Source organism: Pseudoliparis swirei, chromosome 23 (genome assembly GCF_029220125.1).
Source record: "Pseudoliparis swirei isolate HS2019 ecotype Mariana Trench chromosome 23, NWPU_hadal_v1, whole genome shotgun sequence".
Classification (NCBI taxonomy): Eukaryota; Metazoa; Chordata; class Actinopteri; order Perciformes; family Liparidae; genus Pseudoliparis; species Pseudoliparis swirei.
This window is the reverse complement of record NC_079410.1, coordinates 15,589,811-15,616,884: the sequence shown is the minus strand read 5'-3', so window position 1 is coordinate 15,616,884 and position 27,074 is coordinate 15,589,811. Positions and strand designations below refer to the sequence as shown.

General features: G+C 44.2%; 2 protein-coding genes across 2 annotated transcripts in view; one reads left to right on the top strand and one right to left on the bottom strand.

Annotated features, from left to right (window-relative positions):
- The window catches only part of rnd2 (Rho family GTPase 2), a 39,083-nt gene extending 27,683 nt beyond the window's left edge, over positions 1-11,400 (bottom strand). The window contains exon 1 of the mRNA XM_056407659.1: positions 11,151-11,400. Coding sequence (XP_056263634.1) covers positions 11,151-11,317 — 167 coding nt within the window. The 5' untranslated portion in view covers positions 11,318-11,400. The remainder of the gene's footprint in view (positions 1-11,150) is intronic.
- On the top strand, positions 132-25,348 carry vat1 (vesicle amine transport 1). Its single transcript, XM_056407657.1, has 6 exons — positions 132-821; positions 6,072-6,279; positions 17,682-17,852; positions 19,028-19,117; positions 20,865-21,106; positions 25,063-25,348. Exons 1-6 carry the CDS (start codon positions 369-371, stop codon positions 25,330-25,332), a joined length of 1,434 nt encoding a protein of 477 aa, XP_056263632.1. The 5' UTR covers positions 132-368; the 3' UTR covers positions 25,333-25,348.
- Positions 25,349-27,074: the final 1,726 nt, after the last annotated feature.

The following is a 27,074-nucleotide window of genomic DNA, read 5'->3' as shown; positions in this document are numbered from 1 at the left end:
AATACACCCTCATCGTATAGCCCTGCCAGACAGCCAGACACACCCAATGACAAAAGCCAATCCCTCTGTTTCCACAGCTCTCCGGGTTTTCCAGTCCGCCTCAGTCTCGTCCCACTCTTACTCTCCTCTGTCAGAGCCTGGCGTTGAACCCACTGGCCACTGATCAGCCCACTTTGTCGGGGTTTGTGTCTCCATGCAAGAAGACTGAAAAAGACGCTCTCACTCTCGCATTGTCTTTCATTCTCAAGCTTTACGCGACGAAGCAACACGGCCACGGCACCAGAAGCACAAGAAGTATATATTTATTAAGAAAAAAAAGCTCTTAAGTCATTTTCTAGACTCATCACTGCCTCTCATCTTCCTACACAATGTCTGGAGAGGACGCACCTGCCGAGCAGCAAAACGCCGTGGACCAGAAGCTGGAGACCAAACCGGCAGAGGAGCCCAAAGCGGAGCCGCCCAAGGCAGAGCCGGCACCCGCCGCAGCCGACGCCGCAGCCGCAGCCACCGGCGACGACGAGGCGGCTGCTACCCCCGCGGCGACCACCGAGAAGGTCCCCGAAGAGGAGACGTTCACCTACCGCGCTCTGGTGCTCACCGGCTACGGGGGGTATGATAAAGTCAAGCTGCAGGTTAAAAAGGGCAAGCCCGTGCTCAAGACTGGCGAGGTCCAGGTGCGGGTCAAGGCGTGCGGGCTGAACTTCGCAGACCTGATGGCTCGCCAGGGGCTGTACGACCGGCTGCCGTCCCCGCCGGTCACCCCGGGAATGGAGTGCTCCGGGGTGGTGGAGGCGGTAGGGGAAGAAGTGACGGAGAGAAAAGTAAGCACACACATGCCTCTTAACTCGTTATCTTGGCTCATTCAGCCTCATTGTACTGCGTGTGTCTTATTGTTTAAGTGATGAAGATGTGCTGCTACATCTGGACATGGGCGTGTCAGGCTGGGCTCGCTGCTCAGGTGGTGCTGCCGGCTAGTGCTGTGCAGCTTCATCACTTCATGCATTTAATAAGAGAATATGCTATTGCGTCAGGTCATTAACAAGGTAGTATGTTAATAAGCTATATTGATATATAGTTATATATGTTAGATATTTAAGCTGTTCTCGGTGCTCATATCCGTGCGTAAAGAGACATACTGTGTTATCTCTTGGTGGATGAAGCCTGTTATTGTGTTCATGCTGTATTTTATCTCTGTAGAATAAGCCCGAAGTGTGTAAATGACACGAGTTGAGCACAATGAAGGCAGCAGTAGGCGTTGCCCCTCTTGTCTCCCCGGTTTGCAAATTGCGCTGAACTGTGCGCACTTAGATTGAGCAACTCTAAGTCCAAACTAGTTGCTGAGATGAAGATGGATGCGTTGCTTACACGCAACATGTGTGTTTTCAGTCTAAAGTGTAAATAAACACATGTACACCCGCGGGATGCTTTCCGCCCTTCCAGCACCCACCCTGTACTGCGCCTTGATGTGTGCTAAGGCGCGGAGAGGAGAGCTGCGTCAAGTCAGCCACAGATAGCCACAATTAGACCGGAAATAAGACTCTACCTTCAAAATTAAAGCTTTAAACAGTTACTTGAGTTTATTTATGCCGTTTATTTGTGGAAACATGCAAGCTATGGAAATGAAATAGGAGTTATGAGTATGTTACACGTTTAGCGCAGTGAACGAGCATTTACTCATGTACAGTGCACGTGTAGGCTAAGGTGTGCAGCTCCTCGTGCTGAGGCCTTTATTACGCCTCTTTATGAAAACGTAATAATTACGTTTTTGGTGAAAGAAAAAACAATAAAAAGACCACCTCGGTTATAATTAAGTTATCCAATAATTAATAGGGAACTTTACCGTGGAAACGATGGCCAGATGCCACCGTTATGAACACGGATGAATTGAAACCGGTGGCAGAGACCGGAGTCACCGACGCCTTTTGTTACCGGGAGCGACGGTGGCGCACGAGCTCACGGAGCGGAAAGGGCGAGGCGCGACGCGGCGCAACAGACAGCCTGGTGTGAGGAGAAGAAACAGTCGGCTTCTTTGTCACCATGAGTCTATCGCCTCGGCTGTGATAAGACAATATTTCCAGTCGTAAATACACATCACCATTAAAGTTCACATTCACAATGAAGCCAAGTCAATTAAGCAATCATTATAAAAAGAGACTTATTGGTCGATTTATCACAGTCCATGATGAGTCACAGGCCCGGCTGCATGGCATCACCACGGTAACGTCTCTGTAAGGCAATTAAAACACAAAGCCAACATGCTACACATGAGCCGGCGATGACTCACGCCATTTGTCATATTCTCACATCAGACAGTTCTGTGGATAACATCAGGCCCATCGGATGTGTGAAGCAAATCAAATGCAGCATCAGTGCTGGGAGTGGCACAGATGCCAATTCCTTATGGATGGAGAATCCTTGCAAGGTGATATGAATATGGTTGGCGGCCGGTCGGCCAATAGCAGCCAGCCATCGTAGAAGGTTAAGACCCTTGTCTTTCTAAATGTCCTAATTGCTTCCTTCCACATTGTCAGTGATGCAGATTGGATTTAAAGGTCATGCGTTAAACTCTCATGCACAAACACACATCTTGTCATCAAGGCCTCACCCTGAGTTTAAAGAATTAAGAGCCACTCTTCCAAATGGATTGAGACCTCTGAGATCTTTTGGCATCCGACTCAGAGGGAACCTGCTGACCCTGACGGCTCAGAATTTTTTGGGGAGGTTCATCACTCACTGCAGCTCTCTTTCTGTCTGCCTATCTATCTCTGTTTCGCTCGCACACACACACACACACACACACACACACATATGCTTACAAAGACAAAAATGGGTGTGCCTCAGTTAGCTCAACATACAGCATGCACTCAGCTATGGAACCATTTCTGCCATTTAATTAGATAACGATTAGAATTTATTTGATCTTTCTGACATTTTAATATGTAATTGCTTGCTTCATACAAAGATAGCATTTGAGAACTTCAGCTTTTATGCTAAATGAGAATACAAATGGAGACGAATACATGTCTCCATTTGTCTCCGGATATATATGTGATAAGATATTTGCAAAGTTGATAAATGCAGCACTTCTTACGCCCTTAATGTTTTGCTGCTCGCTTCCTCTTGTTTTTATTTTAATGTATTATCCACTGCCTGCCTCGCATTATGTTTCAACGTCTGCAAAACTATAACACCCCCAAGAGAGAGAGAGAGACAATCAGGCTGAATGAAGTCATGCTAGTGCCTCACCCGAAATGACCTAAGAGTGAGTCCGGGAAAAAGTGTAACAGTGAGTACGAGGGGAAATATCACAAATCACACCGATTTCTCCCCAGATACTAAACATCAGCACATTTCTTTCTCCTGACCCGCTTCTTTTTTTTTCGTGCTCTTCCTGTGTGTGATTTGGTCGGATCTGACCCATATGTTCTCAATTACCTCCCCCTGGCCCACATTGTCAGTCTGGTATTTCCTCTATTCCTCCTTTCCTCTCTCTCTAACTATTTCTTGATTCTTCCTCTGTTCAATGTGAATCTCTCCATCCTGCTGCTCTCCCTTTGTGTTACCATCCTCTCTCCTTTCCAGACATGTAGAATGTCCTCTTTCATCCTACGTGTCTCCTTTTCACCACAATGACAACATGAAGAGCTCTCTACTGTACATGGCCTGTTTTCCATAAACTGCTGGGTTAAAATAAAAATCTCAGTTTTTTTGTAATTGTCTCCTAATGCATATCCAGAGTGGTTTTAGACCTCTACTTTTGGATCTTCTATTTTTTTAAAGTGTATAGTTGCATTAAGGTAGAAGCCTTAATGCAAATATTACTCAAGCTGCAAAAAGGCGATGAACAATAATTATATTTTGCGAGCATGACATGCTGATTTGCATAGTCAGAGGTGCTGTCAAGTGCAAAAAGCAGCACAAAGACCCTCATGTCACCAATTATGCTGTATCTGAGAGCAGGGCGTGGCCCTTATCCCAGCATCACACAAACTGTGTCAAAGCACAGTAACACCTACGCTCACACTGGGGAGGTATTGTGTTTCCTTTTAATTACATTTACAGGAGCCATGCAGGCTGTGTAGGTGTTATATTTAACCTTCGTATTTTGCCTCACTCTGACTCAGGAGCTCTGTCAGAAATTTGGTTCATCCTTTTTTTTTTGTGGTAATTTTCTCTTGCTGAGATCATCAAACCTCAAAGCCAGGAAGCAGCTAACTTGGAGGCCCGCATACCCCAAAATCGAATCACCATCTGATAAAATGCATTCATGTACAGTTAACTGGAAGTGTCTTTGTTCAGCGCTCACTCAATGCTGACCCCGACTGTGACGACGTGTGATGCACTGGCATGAAGGCTGAGAATGGAAGTGCAAGTGTGTGTGTCACACTGTGAAGATGTTGTAACAGAACTGTCACAAGGCTCCTACCCCGATGCTGCGTGACTGACAGTACCTCGCACGCTTTGACGTGGGCGCAAAAGAAAAGCTGCAGATGCATCTGAATGTGATGTGTGACAAGTCATATTTGCGTGTGTTTCTTGTTACAAGCCTGAACTCCCCCGTCCATCGATTTATGCCACACTGTACCCCCAATTAAACCCACGAGGCTGATGAGTTTGAAGACTCAAAAAGACGGGACGAAAACCCGAGGTGGAGATGACCGAGAGCGAGTCAGCGTGATGGACAAAAGAGAGGGAAGAGAAGAAGCCCACGGTGGAAACGTGAAAGTATATTTTTGGAAAAAATGAAAACCACATGACTCGGCCTCAGACGGCAAGATGTCGGTCTGAAAAGGGAAAGAGAGACGGAGATCTCTCTAATTGGAGTGGATCGACAGCGAGGCACATTGCTCCCTCCAGACCATTAGAGAGGCCCGGGTGGAGAGGGGTTGTTCCCAGGAGGAGAGAGCTTGTCTTAAGCTCAGCCATGGGGAAGAATCTGGCAGGGACTCTTGATGAGTGGAGGGAAGCCAGGGGAGAAGATGGGCCCCATTGTCCTGTCTCACTGATGAGGAAGAGGGGATGCGGGACACTCCTGGTAAGAGAAAAGAAAGAGGATGGTGAAGACCAAATGAGACGGAGAAGGATGAAGAAATAGTGAGAGGCGGCAATACCGAGACACAGACAGGACGAGACGAGACGAGGGACCGGAGAAGGGGAAGGAAGACGCTCTAAAGTTGTAAGAGGAAAAGGAGTCAGGAAGTGAAAGAGAAAGGGGGGAAGAGAAAAAAAGTGAGGGGAATGGAAACGGGACAGGAGGATGAGCTGTGTCGCGAGGGGTGAATAAGTGGGGGAGGAAGAAAACAGGAAGAGAGTTATAATGCTGCAGTCGTCTCTGTTTCCTGTGTCCCTCACACGGGCTCTCCTGATTGGTCAGTGAGGCGCCCGAGGGGTACGGTTACATCGAGGCTTGTCCTTCTGGAAACAGACAGTTGTGAATCAGAGGAACCTGCACTGATAAGATTTTGGGAGCATGACATGAGGCGACGGTGACTGTGGCGTTGGGCACGTTGAATGGTGTGTGGCTTCCTCACTGCCAGCGCAGTGGTTCTGAAAGGTAGAAATGGCTTCAACGACACTCCTACTGTGCTTTTATCATTTATGGAACAGCTATCATACTGTGGCACAAATCTCAAAGCATCTGACATGCAAATCAAAAAGATAGAAGAAGAAAAAAATAGAGCCACTTCCTTTTCTTTCTTTTTTTAACACTGATTCTTCTGTCGCGTTGATTTTTCCCTCCATCAAGTCAATGCAGTTGCTCCTTTTCCTCCGCTGCACTTTATTGCTTCTCTGGTGATGTTTGCAAACTCTATCGGGTCTGGTGGCTGCATGTTTGCGTGTCTATCGCCCGTAAACCACACGATTACTGTATCGCAAGGCCGCAACAGCTGCTCCCTATTCGTTGGGTGTTCAGGTAGTATAATTCAAAATCGTTTTCTAAATCAAATAAAAAAACATTCTTATTACTTCTTAAATCCAATGAGCTTGAGTAACCCCTTGTTGGGAACACAGGCAGAGCCCTTTGCTTTCCCTCCTTCTCATCGCTCGTCTTCCCGCGCCTTCCGTTCCAGGTCGGCGATAGGGTGATGGTGATCAACCGCTGTGGGCTGTGGCAGGAGGTGGCAGTGGTGCCGGCAACCCACACCTTCCTCATCCCAGAGGGCATGGGCTTCGAGGAGGCAGCAGCCCTGCCTGTGAACTACATCACTGCCTACATGATGCTGTTTGACTTCGGCAACCTGCGGCCTAACCAGAGCGTCCTCGTTCACGCTGCTGCAGGTAAGGAGAGAAGTAGAAATACACAGAGGGATGCACAGTTTACACACACACACACACACACCCTTTTAATATGTCAATCTTGGGTTGGAAATGAATGTACCACTCCTCATGAAATGATAGTTGAATTAATTATACCCGGATAAATAATTCAACCACCGATCTAAAGCAAACATTGTTTCACAGTCGGCTGTAGTATCTATGAATAACTGTTGATTTATGAAAAACACATGTATGTAATTTACTTCTCAGTATCCATAACTTATGGTTAGAAGCTACACAAATTAATTTCCCAACCATCCTTTTGAGTAAAACTCTTGAGAATATTTTTTAAGTCCTCTGCAGAAGCTGAACACAAAGATGCAAAGCGTGTACTATGACGTAAAGGAAACATCTTTGAATGCTGACACTACCAGACTTCTTCTTTATCTGCACCTCCTGCTTATGCATTTCCTTTCTATATGAATTATGGCTGTTGGGGAAGGACACGCTGTTCATTCGTATGACATATGGCTCAGTGTTCTGCGGTCATACCGGAGCGCCTGCCACCTGGACTGCGAGGTCAAAGTTCGTGAGAGTGTGTGGGTGGGTGGGAGAAAGATGGGAATTGAGGGAGTAAAAGCACCTGTTTTGGGGTGTAATGCACCTAGCCTGGAAACATTTGATTTTGCTGGCCAGCTGGAGAGAATGTGGAGCCCATTAGCCCAAAAGCCCCCCGATCCTCTCTCGCTATATCTGCCGATGTCCAGCTTTCACTTTGCCTCTCGTTCCGACTCTGCCTGCGCAGAGGATGTCAGAAAGGGATCCCTCAGCATTTGGGACAGTGTAGGCGTAGACACCCGAGAGATGTAAGCACATATTCAAAGCTGAGCCCGAGACAAAATATGACGGGAAGAAAGATGTGACTACCGGCCCAGGCGGACGTATCCTTTAATATTCACACAAGATTCTCATTCAACTGGGCTGTTTCCCCAGAGCGGTGAACAGACTCCTAGTTGTGGGATTGGTGGTTTACAGTGGAATCCCAAATGTTTCATCTTGTTTTTCTGTGCCGAGTGTGTAGAGGAGGAATGCTGTGGAAGTGTGGGTTGAGACACTTTTCCCCACTGGTTTGGTTGAGGCGGCGTCTCTGGTTTCTCGGGGCAGGCTCGCCAGCTGTCTGGACACCATTGTAAAAGCACATTACTGAGGCCATGACAAAAACATTTGCTTAACCGTCTGCTTCACTGCACTCTGTCATTCTCTGCATGTGTAAATCATTATCATGCTGTATGCGCGACAACGCAGCTCCACTGACTTCTTTAAAGCGTGTTTTTACCAGCTGTAAACATGGAAAGTCCCTTTGGTGGAAAACTGTGAGAGGTGTGCACGTCCTTCACTCCCTCCGTTGTGGGGCTGCATGGCTCACATGGTGCTGGAGGCTGGTGTGTGTGTGTGTGTAGGTGTGTGTGTGTGTGTGTGTGTGCACACAGCGGTTTATATTCCTCACTAAATGCATTTGTAATACTGGAACTGTTTATTTTAGTGATATTGTAACATACTGCAAATATGAATAAATCTATTTAATATATTAGTCAATCGATAATAAACAATTTTGACCATCAACTTATCAAACTCATTTACCTGCTGTCCAACAATTAAATAAATATGAAAACATCACCATGGTTTCTGAAAAAAAATGTATGAGCATTTTGAAAAGCATTGTGACATTTTAAAGAACCAAATGATTACATATTTAATTGTTAGCTGCAACCCTGCAGGAATGTATAATGTGTCTGTTTCCCTTTTAGACATAATATCTTGACAACCCATCCACAGTTCACATGAGATGTGATCAAATAATATCTTTTAGAAGTCTGAGGAGGTGAAACTTTCCAGTATTTCACACATATTTGTGAATCCTTCCTCACGCATCTACTCTGCTTGCAGTTACTTTACTTTACTTCCAACTTCAATCTCAGATGGCATTTATTTGACTGTAATACGTCATTTGGAAATGTGGAAACCCCCCAATCAAAACCTCAATCAAAATTCCTTGTTTCAGTTAAAAAGCTTTTCCAAGTATTTGTAGTTCTCAGTAACACATCAGAGTACAAAGCATGTGATGGATTTTGATTGTGAAACAGTCGTTAACAACTTCTCTGTTTCCATTCAACCCTGTCCGCAATTCCAGTGAACACCCCATTTAACCACACACTATCCATTTGAGTTTAAATGGCTTTACTTTAATCGTCACTTGGTCTCACCAGGCTTTGTAACTGATAAAGTCCTGTAACTAACTTAAAAGCCGAGGTGTTGTGTGTTATGCCTGCACAGCACGACATTCCTGCTAGATCCGTCTCTGTTTTGCAAAGATAACGTAGTAATCGTTATTTTTTATTGTAAATTCTGTTCATACTCAAAGGCACAGAGTACACATTCATACGTTCCCCACTCAAGTTCGTGAATCTAATGAGAGAGTCTTCAATTTATCAAAGTATTTTATGATAAAACAATGAGTGGATTTTCTTTTCTTATGATTTCCTCCAATTTACATAAGAACACCAGGTCCTTTAACCACATGGAGCGGTTTGGGAGGACGAGGTGACTTCCAGTCCAAGAGGATTCTCCTTCGTGCCAAGAGGGTTGAGAAGGCAATTATGGTTTTGCGTTTATTCATTAAAGTCAAAGTTTGGTCGTCATTCCCCTGAACACCAACGATGCACGTCCAGGCGTTGGGTAAAAGATTTAGATTAAGGGACTCTGATATGATTTTGAATATTGTATCCCAGTAATATGTCAGGACCAGAACACGTGTGTAAGATCTGCTGGTGAGTTGTGACATCTACTGCAGCTATCCTTGTCATTTGAGGACATATTTGCAGTATCTTGAATTGTAGTTCATTTAACCGTGCACACAAAGAGCTGTTATTGACTTGATTAGGGCATGGTTCCACAATGAGTCTGGTATATATATATATTTCTTTATTCCAGACTCATGGGTCCATAAAACAACAAACAAAAAAACAACAACAATATATAAAATACAATACAGTACAATACGAGGACACAGGTACAATCATTGCAGCTAAAAAGTCACTCGTGGTTAAAAAACATATAAACATTTGTTCCATTGCTTCCAGAAACAAGACACACACCTGGTATCACTCAGTGCTGGGTCAGCCAAGGCTTTTAGAACTACATTCTCTGAGACACTCAATCGACATTTAACTCGACATTTGTATGTTCATGGCAAGTTATTTTTTTCCAATCTGCTTCGAATTTGACAATGTTAGTCTCAGTAATTAAGTTGATAGTTATATATTCGGGATATAAATCCTTTTACCTCTGGTGGTGTGTTCAGAGTGTTCTCATACACGGAGTCTAGTGGGGCATTATGAAAACTATAGTGTTGTTAAAAAAATTCTGCACTTGGAAATAGCGAAACTAATTGGAATGAGGGATATTATATCTCTTAAATATATGCCGAAGCTTCCAAACACCCCACCAATGTATAATTGACCAATGTTGGAAATGCCATTTTTAAGCAATATAGCGAGAATGCATAGTCCAGTCTGGGTGGGGAGAAGAGGGGATTATCATGGAGAGGGGTTATAGCCCAATTATGTGCAAAATGGTGCCAGAATTTCCTATATTATAATTACTTAATTAACTTAATTAACTACTTAGTTAATTAATATTATTATCGGGTTGGATGAATATTTTCTAGGGGTGAATGGTAGTTTACCAATGTGAGGACAGAAGATGTTGACCAATATTTAGCTTCATTTAGACAGCAGCCTACTTGAGGGAGCTTTGATCCAGTTTATTAGTTTCTGTATATTTGCTGCCCAGTAGTAATATCTGAAATTAGGAAGAGGAAGTCCATCTTGAGATCAATGTCTTTGGAGCATCACTTTACACAAGTTTAACCGACTCAGTTGAGGTATCATGATTACCAAACCGCAGCCACGGATATATTCTTTGAGGAGCTCATTTCTCCTTCTACTGTCTTTTAATTAAATCATCTCGAATGCTTCAGGGGTTCATCCTCACTTGTTCGATCTATTGATTTAATCGCATTAAGAAAACGATCATCCTTCTTTTTAATTACTTTTAGATTGTTTTGTCCCCAAAGCCCCTGAAACTTGCTTCTGAACAGATAACTAATTAATAATAATAATTCACATTTATTTATTTATTATTATTATTGATTATTTCTTCAATGGGTTCATTTTTCTCTAGATATGTGGAATGGTTCATCGACGTTGACCCTCGAATTAATAAACAGATTCTACATCATTTTTCTCTCAACAAAAGCGAGAAGTAAAGTAGTTTTAATTCATATGGTCCAAAATGTCTTACGTCTCACAGAACAACATTCTGCGTATGACCCTTTATTGGGATAAGGAGAAACTCTTTAATCGGAAATGTGTTAACGAGTTATTTAGGAGAGCTTTGTATTTGCTAGTAAGAGGATATTGTTATTTTTTTACAGAACCATAGATGTTTCCCTCTGGTTCCAGTCTTTATGCTAAGCTAAGCTCACTGGCTGTTGGCTCCAGGAACATACAGTACTTACAGGATGTTTTGGTCCAAAAGATATAGGTGGTGCTGAACCTGAACAACAACAGGTCTATATGGCAAAAAAAAATAATGTTGAAGCTAATGTTGTAGTGAGCGCCTGATGTATATCCATCCGAGGGCCTCTCCGTGGTTTCAAGTTGGCAGGAAATGCCACGTTAACTCATCAATAGCTCTCCATAAAGTACATCATTTCCTCAAAAGGGGACCTTTACCCATTACGATCAGATGACCAGTGCCTGACTGTTTGTGTGCGTGTATGTGTGTGTGTGTGTGTGTGTGTGTGTGTGAGAGAGAATCAGCTGCCTCACCCATGGGTCCACTCCTGTCCTTTCTCCAAACAATAGCTTGTTGTATTTCCTCCCATCGCGCCTCTCTTCCCCACCGCGCTGCACATCTGCATCCTCCGTCGTCGTCGTCGTCGTCCCCCGCTCTCCGGTCCTCCGTAACCTCCTCTCCCTCTGCGTGACCTCGCCATAATATCCGTGCCTGATTCCTCGTCATCGTTGACCGTTTCTCCTTTTGTCCCCCCCCCCCCCCACCCCCCGAGGGCTTGGGGCGGGGGGGAGTTCAGCGACATTTGGATGTAATCCGTGGGTCTTGTACTGTGCTAGCAGCCTTATCTCTGACCTCTCCCTGAACTGGTCCTTATGTTTATGAACCCTGGCTGGCCACCACACCCACACTGCACATTCCTACATAAATATGGGGCTGCACTCCTTCCAAGGATGACGTCCCCCTCACTTTTATTTATGAGCTGTCGAGTGGCTGCCGGTCAACGCCAAGTTTCACGCATTGTGTTGCAAGTTGCAGATGTGGAACGCATGATATAAATTAGGCGGCGCTGCGGGAACCTGTGTCATCAATGTATCTGAGGATTTTGCTTCAATCTCTCAGCCGCCTCCCACTCTGGGACAATTTGGCCCAGCTGTCAGTTTGTGGATTTCAACTGGTTCTATCTTCTCACACTGGATAAAAACATGCTCACGACTCGCCGCCTCTCATTAAGCTCCACAGAAGCGTGTTCGCGGTTTGTCTGTTAGATTTCACACATCCTGAGTGCTGTTTAAGCGGACACAAGCCAATTATGCAGGCTCCCATACTGTACTTTTGCAGCTTCTTTTTGCAGGAGTGTTACACCAGGTTACGCTGACGGTGTTCTGGAAGCCGCCTCCAGCTGCTGCATATAGTGATGGGTGATAGCAGCGATAGCTCAGGAGTTAAATCCTTCTTAATGTTAATCTATAAGCTTCTCGTTCTGGAAGTCATTTTTTTATTGTAAATTCCTGTTTGTAGTTCAACGTTGAAATGAGGAACTCTCCTGGATAATGTTTTGATACTATAAGTTTATGTCAGTGCCATCAATTTTGAGCATTGTTAATACATGTACATTTAGGATCATTCACTTTTACAATGAAAAAAGAAAAGAAAAAAATGTTTTTCCCAAATTAATGAAAAATTGACTCTAAATATGAAAGGCAATTGATTAATTAAACTGCCCAACGTTTTATAAGGTTTACACAATACCTGATCTGTAGGTTTTACTCACTGGCACTGGCACAAACAACATCATTTAAAATATTTTGACTTTTACTGAAATACTCCTCGGGATTCATAAATTACCTTCTCTTTAAGTTTAGAGGCACATATTTTTTAAGGCATTTGCTCATTAGCAAAACCCCCGGCCTTGTCACGTAACATTGTCTCTGCAAAACACGAACAGGACTTCCACTTTTGTCAGAGGTCTACTGTAGATGCCTGAAGCAATAGGAACAGGTGTCTGGATCTCTTGGGTTTTTGAATGAGAGCCCCATCCTGGTGTAGATTGTCATGACTGCTGTCAGACCTGCAGGTAGCGCCTCGGGCAAATGAGCCCTCAGTGCACAACACGGTTGATTGTGGATGCGATGGAAAAATGGGAAGCAGAAAAGGTCTTTAAAAGTTGAATGATTGCAAGAAATGTGTGAGTTATAAGTGAAGAAATATACCTTCCTCAGTATCTAACTTTACTCAGGACTCACTCAACAGACCATTCTTCTCATTCACTGTATATACAACATATATAAACATGAACAAAGTGTGTTTACACCTCTCTCTTTTATGAACCCATTGTCCCTGAGAGCCAGGAAAAAAAGTCTGATGCGCCCTGAAAAAGGTTCCCTCTCCTCCCCGGCTGTCTGCTCAGGAGGTCTTACCCTAGTTTAGAGAATGCTAATTCAGTCTGACCGCTAAGCGGGAGTCTGGGCTGCGTGGTTGAACCGTCTCTGTGTTCCCCGGGCCTGGCATCGCCGCAGACAGATCAGCTGCACCGATAGGAAAAGGGAAACCAGGGCAACCTCCACCCTAACCCACCAATCACATCGCTTGCTCGCGCTCTCATCGCTGCAGCCGCCGACAAATGACCCCATCCACCCGCCCCCACCCTAACCACCACGTACAGTCGCAGGTGTACGTGAAACCTGGGTCAGGGCACCTGTTTGTGAGGAATTGGATGAGTGTGCACCAGCGTGTGTTTCATGATGCATCTGTGATCATGTGAGGGAATAAAAGAATGTGCATAGTGTGTGCATGTGTGTTGTGTGTGTGTGTGTTTGTTTTACTAAGCAATGTGAGGAACCGTACTCAATCACAGAGACCCCTTCAACCACAGGCAAAGGATGTTTTTATACTTTTATTTCATTCATTTTCCCAGAAACTAAAAGGGCCTCTTCTAAGCTGCACAAAGATAAATCCACCATCAGAGAGCGCACATTAAACTGCTCTTCAAGCCCACAGTGTGCGCACTTTCCACAGTCCTCCCGGAAAAATACCACGGTTACATAATCCAGAGTAATATCTCAAGAGTACACGTTCACAAACAGCCAACCAAAGAAACAGGCTGAGCTGCACAAAGCAGAAATATAAAGTAAATGTATTTGCTTGTTGATGTTGAAACGCAGCCACTGCGAGTTTGGGTAAAACGAGAGGTTTGGGTCATCGTTTGTATTTCATTCTTCGTCAGCCACGACCGCCGCAGGCTAATGACAGGTTAAGAAAGACGAGAGTCCTTGAGGACATGTGGAGAAAAATGCATAAAAGAAACACAAGAAAACAACACGGAGCTCAGAGACGAGGGACCAGTCGTCTCTCTTCGATGTTGACAGTCGACATATGGTCACCGTCCCCTGAGTCACACCTGAGATCAGGGACCATGTGAGATGGATTAATCGTAGCGAGGCAGACGGAGTGTCAATCCATTAATTCTTCATAAATCACAAAAACATTTCAGATCCCCCCCCTACTCAACTCCCCGGGGCCCCACCCATGCTGTTGAGCTCTGGGTGTGGAACAATAACAGTGGCCTCAGTGTCGGGCTGGATTCCACGGTGATTTGGAGAGAATTGCTCTTCACTCATAACAGCCATGTTATGGTAGCCAAGTGCAATTTGTGCCAAATTGTAAGAGTTCAGGAGAAGACAAATCTCTTCTGTATATCCTCCTGAGAGAAAGAACAACCCAATACATAGGTGGATGCTTATTTCCATTTTCCTTATTTCCATGTGTAAACAGTTAAATTGAATCTTGAGGAGAACGAATGCAATTAGCAATAATAATTTACAAAAGCTGCTTTCTCTTAGGAATAGGTAAGTATTTGTGGATGGTCTTAAATCACACAGCCCCGAAGATGATTCTACTCTTAAGAAGTAGATATAGAGGGAGAAACCACAACTCAGGAAACCAAGGAAACAAGGGGAGCTGAAGCACTGGGTTAATGAACGGTTAATAATTTACTCTCTGTGCATATTTGTGAAGATTAGCTGATACAAGCAGCTCCTCTCTCCCTTGTGATCTGTGGATGTATGTATGTGTATGTGTGTGTGCATGTGAGTGTGTGTGTGGGTGTGTGTGTGTGTGTGTGTGCGAGTGTGTTTGTAGAGGGAGGTGGGGAACGGTAAGGGGTTCTTGGCACAGCTCAGCCGTCTTGTGATGGAGATCAGGAGTTTGTTCTCAGGGAGCTCAGAAACAGGTATCTTCTGCGAGAAAAATATTTGACTGGATACATGTTTTTACACACACACATTTCTGAGGAATAAAGATAGGATTATTTAAAAAATGCATTTTTAGGGGTTCTGTTGTCATCTGAGAAATGGTTTTATATTTTTAAAGAAGTCAGTCTTTCCAAAAACGAGAGGTTGTTTCCCATTGCTCACTGACTTGATGAAGCAGAAACCGAAGGGGAATCACTGTGTTTATGACAGCAGCGTTAGTTAAATATTAATATGCAAGTGCCTGGCTGTAATAACGTGGGATTAATGGATGCCTCATCCTGTTGGACCCTTTTTCACACCTGTATATGAGGGTTGTTATGGGACAGAGCCACTAGGGACATAGCTCTTAAGCCCCACTCAGACAATGCATAAGCAACATTTTCTCACTTTAGTTGTATTAGTCTTTCCTTCAACCTCACAAAAAGAATCAATAATGTGCCTGTTCTACAACCTATGTGTCAACGGCAATAAAGAAATGTGTAAAAGTAAGCTATAAACCCTAAACAAATAAAAACCTTGACACACGCTGGCTATCCAAAGCTCATATACTCTGATGAAAAGCTTATGATTGCCTTCAAATGACTCTTATATGGCCAAAGGAAAAACAGACAATGTAACAAAATGGCTCCCTTTGCTCAGTCATTGCCTGCAATTTGGCTGAGGTTTCCCTGGCAACACAAACTTGGTTTCTCACTGAGGACAAGGAGAGATGTGATGACGCAGGCGCAACAACCCTCACATCCAACGGCGACAGCCTAGAATTAGTTTTCTTGTCAATTCTCCCATCGGCGTCAGCAGGTGTGATTCTAGTAGCGCTCTATTCTTCCCACATGGATCTAAGATCACAGATGAGAACCTCAAATCACAAATGTTTTTCATCTTCACACTGAAATTAAAGGGGCAGGGAAGGGTTTGTCTTCAGTTATGTCTTTTTATTTTTTTATCACGGGATACTTTTCTCTAGCAAAGCTCTTGGTGCTTTTTTAAAAGGTTTCAATAAAAGGCCCTTAATTGACCCTTTTTCATTCTCATGCTGCTTGTCCTGATCAGACATTAATAAAGAGGATAATCTAATTTGCCGTTCATCTTATCATTACATCTCAGTTCATATTTCTTTTAGCTGGTGTCAGTGGTGTTTTTATGTGACAGTGCAGCCTCAAAGACGAACTGCCAGGTTGTCGTTGAGGAAATTGGGATATTTGACTGGTTTAATGGCTCAGAATAATTTTTATGCTGAGCTGAAGGGACCAAAGGTGCATCAGTGTCATCTAATGTTCGACTCATACAAAATATACATAATACAGACATAATTATTCTGATAATAAGATCAAACATTTGAAAGGAAATTAGCTAATCACCCAACTGTACAATGACTTCCAGTTACACTGAGTACGCAAAATAGGCTGTAAAAGAAGCAGGTACAGCATTCCTAGGAAAACATATTGATTATGATATTTATTATGATTTTGTCGGATAACAAAGTGTACCTTCTCCTAAATTTATTCTCACACAGTTGATTTAAGAGCGGATTTTCTTAGATTGTGAAACATTTTTACAGGAATACACAGGAAAATGTACAGTCTGATGTTGTATGTGTAATTTATCTTGTGTGTTTTTCAGAATAACCTATAAGGATCAAGGAAAATGCATTTTTCATAAATGTCATGTGATAGGATCAGAAATGTGATAGATTAACGATGCATCTTCCTCTTTGGTGACTTCTGCACACGTCTAATCAAACATGCATGGGCCTTTTTTCGTCCTGCCTTTCTTTATCTCACTGTGTGTGCATATATATATATATATATATATATATATAAATGTTGGGTTTAGTTTCCTTTGTACGAAAGCAAATCACGATTTCATCATTCAGTTCATCCAAACCTGTCGAGCAGTCCAGTGGCTCAGCTATTATCAAATGGATATAAATGCTCATGTTTTGTTGCTTTATTCTGGTTTCAGAAAAGTCGTGCTCTTTACTTGTTCAGGCATAAATGACCTTTATGGATGCCTTTTTCAGTTCAAGTCCTTAAGGCAGCCTCCATTTCAAACAGGCTGCTGCTTATCAGTAACCTATTACTTCTTGCTTTGGCTGCCTGAGCAAACATTGGCTGAGGTATTTGCCACAACTATGTACACAATTTCAAATAAAGCGGCCACACAAACACAGATATCTGAAACATTCACTGAAGCACACAGTCTCGCAGCACTTTGTCTCTAAAATCTTGGACAACGTGCACATGTTGTTGTCAGGTGGCACGCTTACAAGTAGCTGTGTTTACGTCGTCCACGATAGAATCTCATCTAGCTCTCCTTTCCTAACACAACAGATACGAAAGCTACATCTTTATTCCTTGTGGAATTTTGGACAGGTTGTCTTGAATAAGGTAAACAATTAGATGTGTCATTTGAGCTACAATGGCTTCTTTCTCCAGAGTTGGGTATGTGTGTGTGTGTGTGTGCCTGTGCATCTGTGTGAGGGGGACTATTCTCCCCAGGCCAGTCCGGCTAATGTAATTGTGTTTAATGCAATTTTTCTTCATGCCCTTGAGCCAAACACGTCCACGCTGTTATTGACTTGCTCGTTTGGGACAATAAATAATGCAAATCGCATTTACCTGCCATAGAAAATATGTGCCGAATGGGAATTTGTGGGAGCCTTTCTGTTACGCTGAGTTTCATCATGGTTTTTGTGTTGCCTTGAATGCCCAGTTAAAGCTTGAATGCGTGTCAGTCGAATACATCACAAGTCCTGAAATGTATATTATTTCACAAAATCCTGACCGTTTATTAACCCTGCCCCTCTTCCTTCAGGTGGTGTGGGCATTGCAGCCACTCAGCTGTGCAACACAGTGAAAGATGTGACCGTGTTCGGCACGGCATCCGCCAGCAAGCACGAGATCATCAGCCAGGGCGGAGTCACGCATCCCATTGACTATCGCACCAAGGACTATGTGGAAGAAGTACGCAAGATCAGCCCGAAAGGTGACACACTAGGCCCTCTGCACTGAGAAAGTTGCTCTAAATGTGCAGCTTAATAAACCAGTGCACACTATCTATGATCAAAGTTTACATCAATATGGATGTTTATCACTGCTTCATAAGCAAATATTCCTTATCAATGTATTCCCACTGGCACAAAGTAATCCTATGTGACTGCACCATTTGTTGATCAGTGTTGAACAAACTGCAGACAGCGTGATGTTGTGTTTTCATACACTTCGTTTTTTTCTCTTCCTCATGACACATTTCTCAGCAGAGCTGGCTGCCATACTACACTGGCAGCATGTAGGGAGTCATGTTGTCTACCCAGCGAACTTGTCTCACAAAACTGTTTGTATTTGCCATCAATAATGTAACCGCAGTTTATATGTGGCCCTGGATTCGCTGAGAAAACCGCTGCTTTTCCGCGAAATGGAACAATGTCCAGCTCCCTCGTAGGATAGAGGCCGTTATTATGCTGATTTTATAGTCCCCTCCCCAACCCGTCTCTGTTCATTGTAGCTCGGAGCAAAACAGACAGACGTTACAGAGACTGGTAGGAAGACAGCGAGAACTGACAATTTAGACAGAATGTATCTAATTAAGCCTGGATCAATGTGCAGCTACCTTTCCCTCTGTCTTTGGCTCTCCGTCAATTCATCTGTGCCGTGGTCAAGGCAGAGTCCTGCTGTGAGCCTCTCACAATCAATAGAAGCAGGTTTTTAACGGAGCAAGGAGGAGTAGCCCAATTTAAGGAGTCCCCTCTGGCACAAAGGAACATCATTAAGGCCGAGCCTACATGGCCAGACATTAAAAAAAAAGCCCCAGAGAAACCTTCAGAGTTAGGTTGCCATTCTTTACCATCTGTTCAGAGGTTGGTCTGTTATTCTGTCGACCATGGACGGGTCTGGATATTGACAGAGAGATATTTGATCTCTCTTGTCTTATCAGTGACAAGAAGGAGAGCATAAAAAAGTAGGATCTCACCAAGCTCTCCTCCTCTCCTCTTCTATTGGCATACGTATGGGTTCCTCTTCGTGTAAACAAGGCACAACTTGGCTACACCTACTACTCGTGAACTGTGGCCTGCACAGGGGGCTGCTGAGGAGACTTGGCAGCCGGCTCTCTCTGAATTCACACCAGTAATAACTGTCCCCTTCTTCTCTCTTCTGCTCCAGGGATGGACATAATCCTGGACCCTCTCGGAGGATCAGACACCCATAAGGCCTACAACCTGCTGAAGCCAATGGGGAAACTCATCACCTATGGTAAGTCGTGACACACCTGAGTGTAGAGCATTTAGTATCAGTCTAGAGCTGGTTTGGAGAGGCTCTGTTTCAATCCTCGGTCATGCAACCCATGCTATCCACACAAAATAATCTGATTCAGAAACACGTTTATGAGCTAAAGTCAAGTAAAAATCCTGCATCGACCTCCACAAGCAAAAGTCTTGTAACTGCGCTGGAAAAGATTTACGCAGAGCTTGCCCCCAGGTTGTTTGTAGCCTATCTCTTCAACCAAGCTTCTCCAGATCACCAGTTTATGTCATTCGTGAACCCTAATATGTGGTATATTAAAGCTACGATGTGCTGTTAATCAATTTCATCTGAATTCTCATTGTTAAATTAACCAGTTCAGTAACTTTAAGCTTGTTGGCAGCGCTGCACGGCGTGGTAGGAAGCACAACGAAGACCTTTGAAGCCAACGTCTTGGCTAGCGTGCACAAGCTAGCAGCTGAGAGAATAAATACCCATTAGCGGGGTATTCCTAAACAAACGTTGACTCTGTAATGCAAACTCCACTTTATGACAGTGAGTAAGTTCTCGACAAAGTGTTTATGAATAATATTTACAGCTTGTTATTTAAAAAAAGAACTCCATGAGATCCCGGAGTGTGAATGCTAAGTAAATGAATACAGTAGCCTACAGACAATAGTTGTAGGTTTCAACTGAATAGAGCTGCTTCCTGGTGGGCAGTGTGACCTCGTAATGGAGCTCCATGTCCTCAGTGTGCTGTGTGTCGTCTGTGGGAAGGCCTTTACCCTTGCTCTGTAGCGATGCCAATCTGGAACCAGCATGTATGCAACCGTGGGCGGGGTCGGCATCCATGAAGAACAGGGCCTTGCCTTTGCACGCTGCACAAAAACCCACCACCCAGCATGGTGCCCCCGACCCTCGCCCATTCATCCTCTCTCACCCCTGCAGAACATCCTCCCCCCAGTCCACCCCACCCTCCCGATCCCTGTGTGCTGGTGGCTTCTCGTCCAGCTTATTAGAAGTATGCATGGCGGAACAATGGCCGTTCTATCCACATGAAACCTGGAATGTGTCTGAATGTAGCAGGCTGGGACCCTGTCTTCCCTCAGAGCGGGCTTTGTGTCCCCTCTTTCCCCCGAGAGAGACACGGAAACATTGAGACCAAAGCAGACTATTTGCACACAGACTGAGGGGATAGGAAGGGGAAGTGGTGACAGTGAGAGCCGAGGTGCTGAAGAGGTTTTCAGGCTGGAAGGTGCAGGAGAGTGTGAAAGAGATGGAGCAAAGCAAACACGACTGGATTTAATATTGATTTAACATGCTGCATCATGATTAATCAGTCTCTTTTTTGTCAATAATTGTTTGATCTTTATCTAGTCTTAAAATTGGAAAATAAATGAAAACGTGACACCGAAAGCCTATCACGATGTCTTCAGATTTCTCAACCAACGGTGAAAAATACAAACATCTTTAAATTACAAAGTACATCAAGAAGAGAAAGTAGAAAATGTTCAATTAAGTAATTTTTTCCTCCAATTCAGTGCCCAAATGAGGCTAAAATAGAGAAGTTGATGATTAGATGAGAGAGAAAAGGGAAAATGGAGAAAGTGGGAGAGGGGGTAGATAATTTGATAGAAAATGAACCCGACCTCGAATCGATTCATCATCAGTAAATCAATTAGGGATTTAGAAATGCACCCTGAGAATATACTCTTAAGATTGAGCTTATTATCCTCCGTTCGCCCTCCCGCTCCATCAGGTACATCTAACATGCTCGCTGGCCAGAAGAAGAACCTGCTCGCTGTGGCCAAGAACTGGTACCATCAGTTCTCCATCCACACGCTCAGCCTGATCCAGGGGAACAAGTCAGTGTGCGGTTTCCACCTGGGCTACCTGGACGGGGAGATGGAGCTCATCACCCAGACCATGGACATCATCCTGGATCTCTACAAGCAGGGCAAGGTCAAGCCCCGCATCGACTCCACCTGGCACCTTGAGCAGGTCTGTGCTTTACTGTACTCTTACTTTTACCTTGAATTTATGTCACTCATTATAAGAACAATATGTGTATCATAGCTGTTTCTCATTAGTACTTCAGACAATGTCCATCAAATCAGGTCTGGACATTGTCCAGAGTTTCCAACAAGAGACATTCTCACCGACTGGATATACTCTGTTGGGTTAAGGCGAGGGGTGACGCATGAGTAGAGCGGACAGGATGCAGGTCATGGCACGGATTACACCGCGGTCAAGTAGCCGGTTCGTAATTTGCTCATAAATAACAAAATGGCCTTTTAAAAAAACTGTCTCTGATCCTTTCGGACCAACAAAATTTCACTATAGCCTCGTCTCCCAAGTGACCCCTCTTCTTCTCCCTCAGATGTTTGTCTTCTCACTGAGAATTCTACCGACAATGAGCAGCTCTATTTACACATGGGCTCCGTCGGACTTTACACAGACATTTGCGTTTTTTACATACAGCTCCTCCGGGTGATGGCTCGATGGTTTTCAGGGTAGCAGTGCATGTGTGAAAGCGGCTCATGTCGGAAGATATTATCCTCATCATCCACACTATTTTCAACTGATGCAACTAGTTTTCTGGCCCCATATATGTGACAATTTTAACTCCGTTTATTTATGTATTATAGGTTGAATAAAGACTCAAAGATGTATTTCCATTAAACAGCCTTCGTATGTGGGTTTCAGATCCATTTATGCCTGGTTCTTCGTGCGACCGTGTACACCTCAATCTGAATGCCCAGATAATTAATTGTGACGTGTGCATTTACACCTGAACTACAACCATTTTTACACCATGTGCTTACAACCCACTCACCCAGGATGCATGCGAGTGCCAGGTGGGGTTGTGTGTGCGCTCGCATTTTGCAGTGGGCTCTGCAGGAACTGGGTGTGGCTCTACGATGTAATAAGGCTCCACAATCATCAGGCGAAGTTCGTCCACAAGAAGCACTGTGTCTCCTCGAGGATAACTCCCTCAGCCAGAGAGACAGAGTCAGATTGTTGCTGGCAAAATGTTCGCTGCTAACAGATATGAATAGAGAGAGTGTGAAAAAAAACACCAAGAGAAAGAGGGAGTCAGAGGCTGACATCTTCTGTTGTCCGAGTCAGAGCTGGACAGTATTTTGGCTTGTGTTACTGCGGCCAGAGAGAAACACCTGCTGTCTTTCTCCGCCATCTGACGCTCTTTCTCTGCCTTGCATCCTATCTGCTCTATATATCAGACTTTCTCTCTGTCTTTAGGTTATTGACTCTCTCTCTGTCTCACATCATTTCGCTGTATTCTCTCATTCTCCCTCCTCACAGTGTCTTTTTTGCTTTTTCTCTCTTGTTGCTATGCGACATCCTTTAGTCAGTGTGTGCGTTTGTCTTAGGGAGGGGCCCTGATGTATGAGAAAGAGACGTGGAAGGAGTGTGGAAAAACAAAAGGACAGAAGAAGGTGTCCTTTAGTCTGGCTTGAAGCGATCAGGTGTGGGTAGTGTTAAGTTCATGCATCAAAGTCCAAAAGCTGGGAGGTGACAATTAATCAAATACATGATCAATTATTACAAGTCGAGCACAAATGCCACGCCCTGACCCCATCCATCACAGCCCCTCCTCCATGCTTCGTTGGCCTTCTTTTTTACTCCAATAAACAATTAACATGCTTGGACAATATTTGGAAAAAAGCATCCCCCTCCCCCTCTGTGGTTTCTCGTGGTTTAATATCTACATCTGCACTGATGGGCAGGAAGATAATGGGCATGTGTGCAGACGCCAATAACACATTCAGTCCGAGATGCCTGGGAGCCGGGGAGGTTGACAGATCTGAGCGAGTGAAGGATGGAAGTGGGTGGAGTCGTCTAAAGCGCCTCAGTTGCTCTCACTGTGACTTTCATTCACATTGAAGATGATGCAAACAACTCCCCGACCCCTCCCTCCCTCCCTTTCACTTTCAGCGAGGCGCGTTTTCTCTTTCCGAAGGACACCAGTTGCTCCCTCCGTTCCCTCCCCCCTCCACTTCAAACCCCCCACACTCCCCCTCTCTCCCATGTGTCTGAGTCGTCAGGGCCACGTTTCAGCCAGGCTTTACGTTGCTAGGAGATGGCCCTGTTGCCGTGGCATTGGTTGTTAGGTGGTCTGCCTGCCTCGCACGAAGAGAGGGAATCGGAGAAAGGGGGGAGGGATGGGGTGGGCGATGGAGACAGGAGGAGACAGCGGACAGAGCTAGGTGGTCAAGAAGAGGGTGGGGTTGGTCTGACTGGGATTCTCCTTTCGTTGTGAGGATTGACAGTTGGACCAAATTGGTCGATCCATCACCGGATGGGGGTTTGGCGGATGAGCTGCCGACACTGATGATTAGTTGACTCCATTAAATTCAGCTTTTACACACAACCAAAACATCATTAAACATCAGTGAAGAAAGTGTACTATAGTTAAAATAAAATTTAAAAAATTGGATTAACTAATACTGAAGATAACCTCAAATTTTAACCCACTAAGTGCCATTGTTAAGTAATTTTGATATACGGTTGACATGATCCACTTTCCTTGTGCTCTGCAAAAATGCATTCTTAAATGTAGCCAACGAGTGCATACTGGTGGAGCACCATGAAGACCGAAGGTCCACAAGAAACTCCCTTTAGTGAGATTTATTGAAACATCAACAAATGACATTTCGAGCTTATGCTCTTCTTTAGATGTGATGTAAAATCAGCTTTATTATTATTAAATTCAGCGGAAATTAATATGACGCTTTTGCGATCGGATTTACTCAAAGGAAGGATAACTAACAAGGAATTGTGCACTAAAAGCTTGGAACTTGTTATCTTGAATGCAGACTGGATCCTCATGTTATCTTCAGCTGAACATTATGGAGCATTTCTAAGTCATGTGCATTTAGTGCTGAAACACTTCTCTTTATGATCTATTTATGATCTCTTTATGGCCAGTATGAACAGAAGGAACATGTACAAACATTAAAAACTGTTGCTTTTGTGCAGCAGTGAAAAATGAGACCCTATCCTTCACTAATGAGACGTAGCACTATCTGATAGCCGCGATTAATTATTGATTGATCGACTGTGGCTTCATTTCACAACGATTATGACATAATAATTCACATTAGAGCCATTATTAAACTCCAGCTCCCATAAGAAATGACAAGCCTGGGGGGCAGCGGTTATCAGGTTCATTCAGAGGATCGGCGGTTCGATCCCCGCTCATAGCCCGCCCTCGTCGATGTGTCCTTGAGCAAGACACTTAATCCTGAATTGCTCCCTGTAGCTGTGTCTACGCTGTATGATTGTAAACTGCTTCGGATAAAAGCTAAATGAAATGGAACAAGACCAAGACCTTTTCTTTCTGACCGGATGAGGAGCATATTTTATTGTAAAGATAATATAATTTTCAGTCAACTTTAAGTAAATGTTTTGTTTAGTAGCACTGGGTTATTAGATAAACAGGAGACTTTCTGCTTCGTTTCTCTATTCCTTGCCTAGTTATAATTATAAACATAGAATTGTTTTAATACTGAATTCTAATATTTTAAAGTATTTTTTTGCAGCACATGTTTTTCCGCGCATTCATTTAGTTATCTTTCCGTTATTTTATTTTTTGTCTTTGCTTTTTCCTGCTGCAACAATTTAATTTCCCTTCAAAGATTATTAAAGTCTCATCTAACATAATCTATCTAATATAGCTTCTGATATACGCCATATTAAAGTGATATTTCAGCCTGTAAAATGTATTATTGGTCTGTGGTATCAAAACAGAAGATTAGAGACACAGTGTCAGGAGGCTGATACCGTTGTGGAAATGTGTTGTTGGAAGTGTTTGCGACTGCTTATGCTACATAGATTTTTCACAATGCGGTGCATTTAAACTCCACCTCCCGTTCACTCTTTACTCTTTCATCTTGCTGTCTGTAATCACCTTTCACCTTCTGTCCCTCCTCCAGGTGGGCGATGCCATGAGAAAGATGCAAGAGAGGAACAACATCGGCAAAGTGATCCTCAGCACAGAGCCGATGCCCGAGGAGGAGAAGAAGGAGGAACCCAAGAAGGAGGACAAGAAAGAGGACAAGAAGAAGGACGACAAGAAGAAGGATGACAAGAAGAAGGACGATGGCAAGAAGGAGGAGAAGAAGGACGACAAGAAGAAAGAGGAGCCCAAGAAGGAGGAGAAGAAGGAGGAGGAGAAGAAGGAAGAGCCAAAGGAGGAGAAGTGAGAGGGAGGGATGCATAGTCAAGCAGACCAACAGGGAGGTTGTGTTCTGGGAGCAGGGGGTGGGTGGAGGGTGGAGGGTGGAGATGGATGGGGTGGGAGGTTGGGGGATGGAGTGTAATCAGGGATAGGAAGGAGTTAGAAGGGGAGATTACAAAATGATCACACCACCGTCAATCGATCATCTCTTCCAGTTCCCCTCCACCTCACCCTCGTGAAACCGCAATGGCAGTAATTACTCAGGCCTGGCTCCTCCCTCCTCCCCCCGCCATCCTGTTTTCTTGCCTTTTATCAAAATATCAAAATGTCTAATCACTCGTAACACCTTGTAAAAGACAAACGTGTCTCTCTGCCTCGCAAGAATTAGAAAGCAGCCGCAAGCACTTGGATAATTTGTATTATTGGGAATGATGGCAACAAAGAGCTGTGGTGCATTGTGGGTATGGCCCAGGCTTGGGGCAAATTACTGTTTTTTTGACAACCTTAATCTCTGCTTGCACTCCGACCCCACCCTCGACCCCCATGCCCCTCCCCCAGCCCACACCTCAACTCCCACTGTGCTAAAATTGATCTGCTCTGACTTCCACCTGCCACCTCCTCTTCCCCCACCACTGTGCTGAGTCCCCCACCCCTCCCCACACCTCCTATGCCACCATCACCACCACCGCCCCCTCACACCCAACCATTAATGGGTTGGACCCACAGACAGGCACAAAGACAGGTGGATAAACGGAGAACCACACCCACCCACACGATGCTCTCTTAGAGTCCACTGCTTAGTTATGTCACGGAGGATGAGTCAGAGATGCCTGTGATTAGCGGACGCACCCCATCTTTCCTGGTGATATTTGCGCCATCGTTTCGATCATGACGTGTGATTGCTCAGACAATGGTGTTCATGCTACAAGCCCCATCATTGGTTACCATTTGAATGGCCTTGCCTGCATATATTGTGTCAGTCTCCATCAGAAGAGAGAGCGACGCCTCCTAAATCAATGCGTTCCCACAAAATGTCAGCGAAGTTATTCTAGTGACTGCAGTTTTGCACTCGCCTGAATATGAATTTCCCTCATAATTAGCCTTTATGTTGTGGTACTGAATAGGGAGGCAGAAATCATTGCTCAGCTTCCTTCTCCTTAGTTACAGATTTTTCTAGCCGACCAACTGTTGGCATGAGGTGTGCACTGCCAATTAAGAGAGATAAATAATGTCTGCTAAAAACAAGCCACAAATACACACTCTGAATGTGATGAAAGAGGCACTGTCATGCTGAGACAGTGAAGCGTCTGAAATGAGCAAGTCAAGAAGGTGAATATCAGCCCTTTTTCCTCGGGATCAGGCTTTCTTCCTCCCTGATCCTCCCCGTGGCATCCTGCTCTTTTCACAGCGACCATTTGCCTGTCGATCGCCCTGACCTGAGAGAGGAGAATTCAATTCAAGCTGGCATCCATACTTCTCCTCCCCTGCTTTTCTTACTCAACTATCTCTCTCTCTCTCCCTCTCTCTTTCCAATTCCCTCTCTACGGTCGGCATAGCAACAGGCGTCAGAGAAGGCACTGTGGTCTTTTCCTCTGACTCTCTCTCCATGTGTTTCTCTATTCAGCCCGGAGACTTGAGCAGTATTCAAACAGGTGTGAATTGTGTTCATGATTTAAATTATACTTTTAAGAGATGGAACCATATTCAAATTGAAACCAAGTATTGTGTAGTACAATGTGTGCTGGCAAAAACCAGCGCACCGCTCCC

Excerpts from the sequence above, each read along its gene's own strand:
- vat1 (XM_056407657.1), top strand. The coding sequence starts at position 369 with ATGTCTGGAGAGGACGCACCTGCCGAGCAGCAAAACGCCGTGGACCAG. Across the intron at positions 6,280-17,681 it reads CCTCGTTCACGCTGCTGCAG|GTGGTGTGGGCATTGCAGCC; the intron begins GTAAGGAGAGAA and ends CTCTTCCTTCAG. Across the intron at positions 19,118-20,864 it reads GGGGAAACTCATCACCTATG|GTACATCTAACATGCTCGCT; the intron begins GTAAGTCGTGAC and ends CCGCTCCATCAG.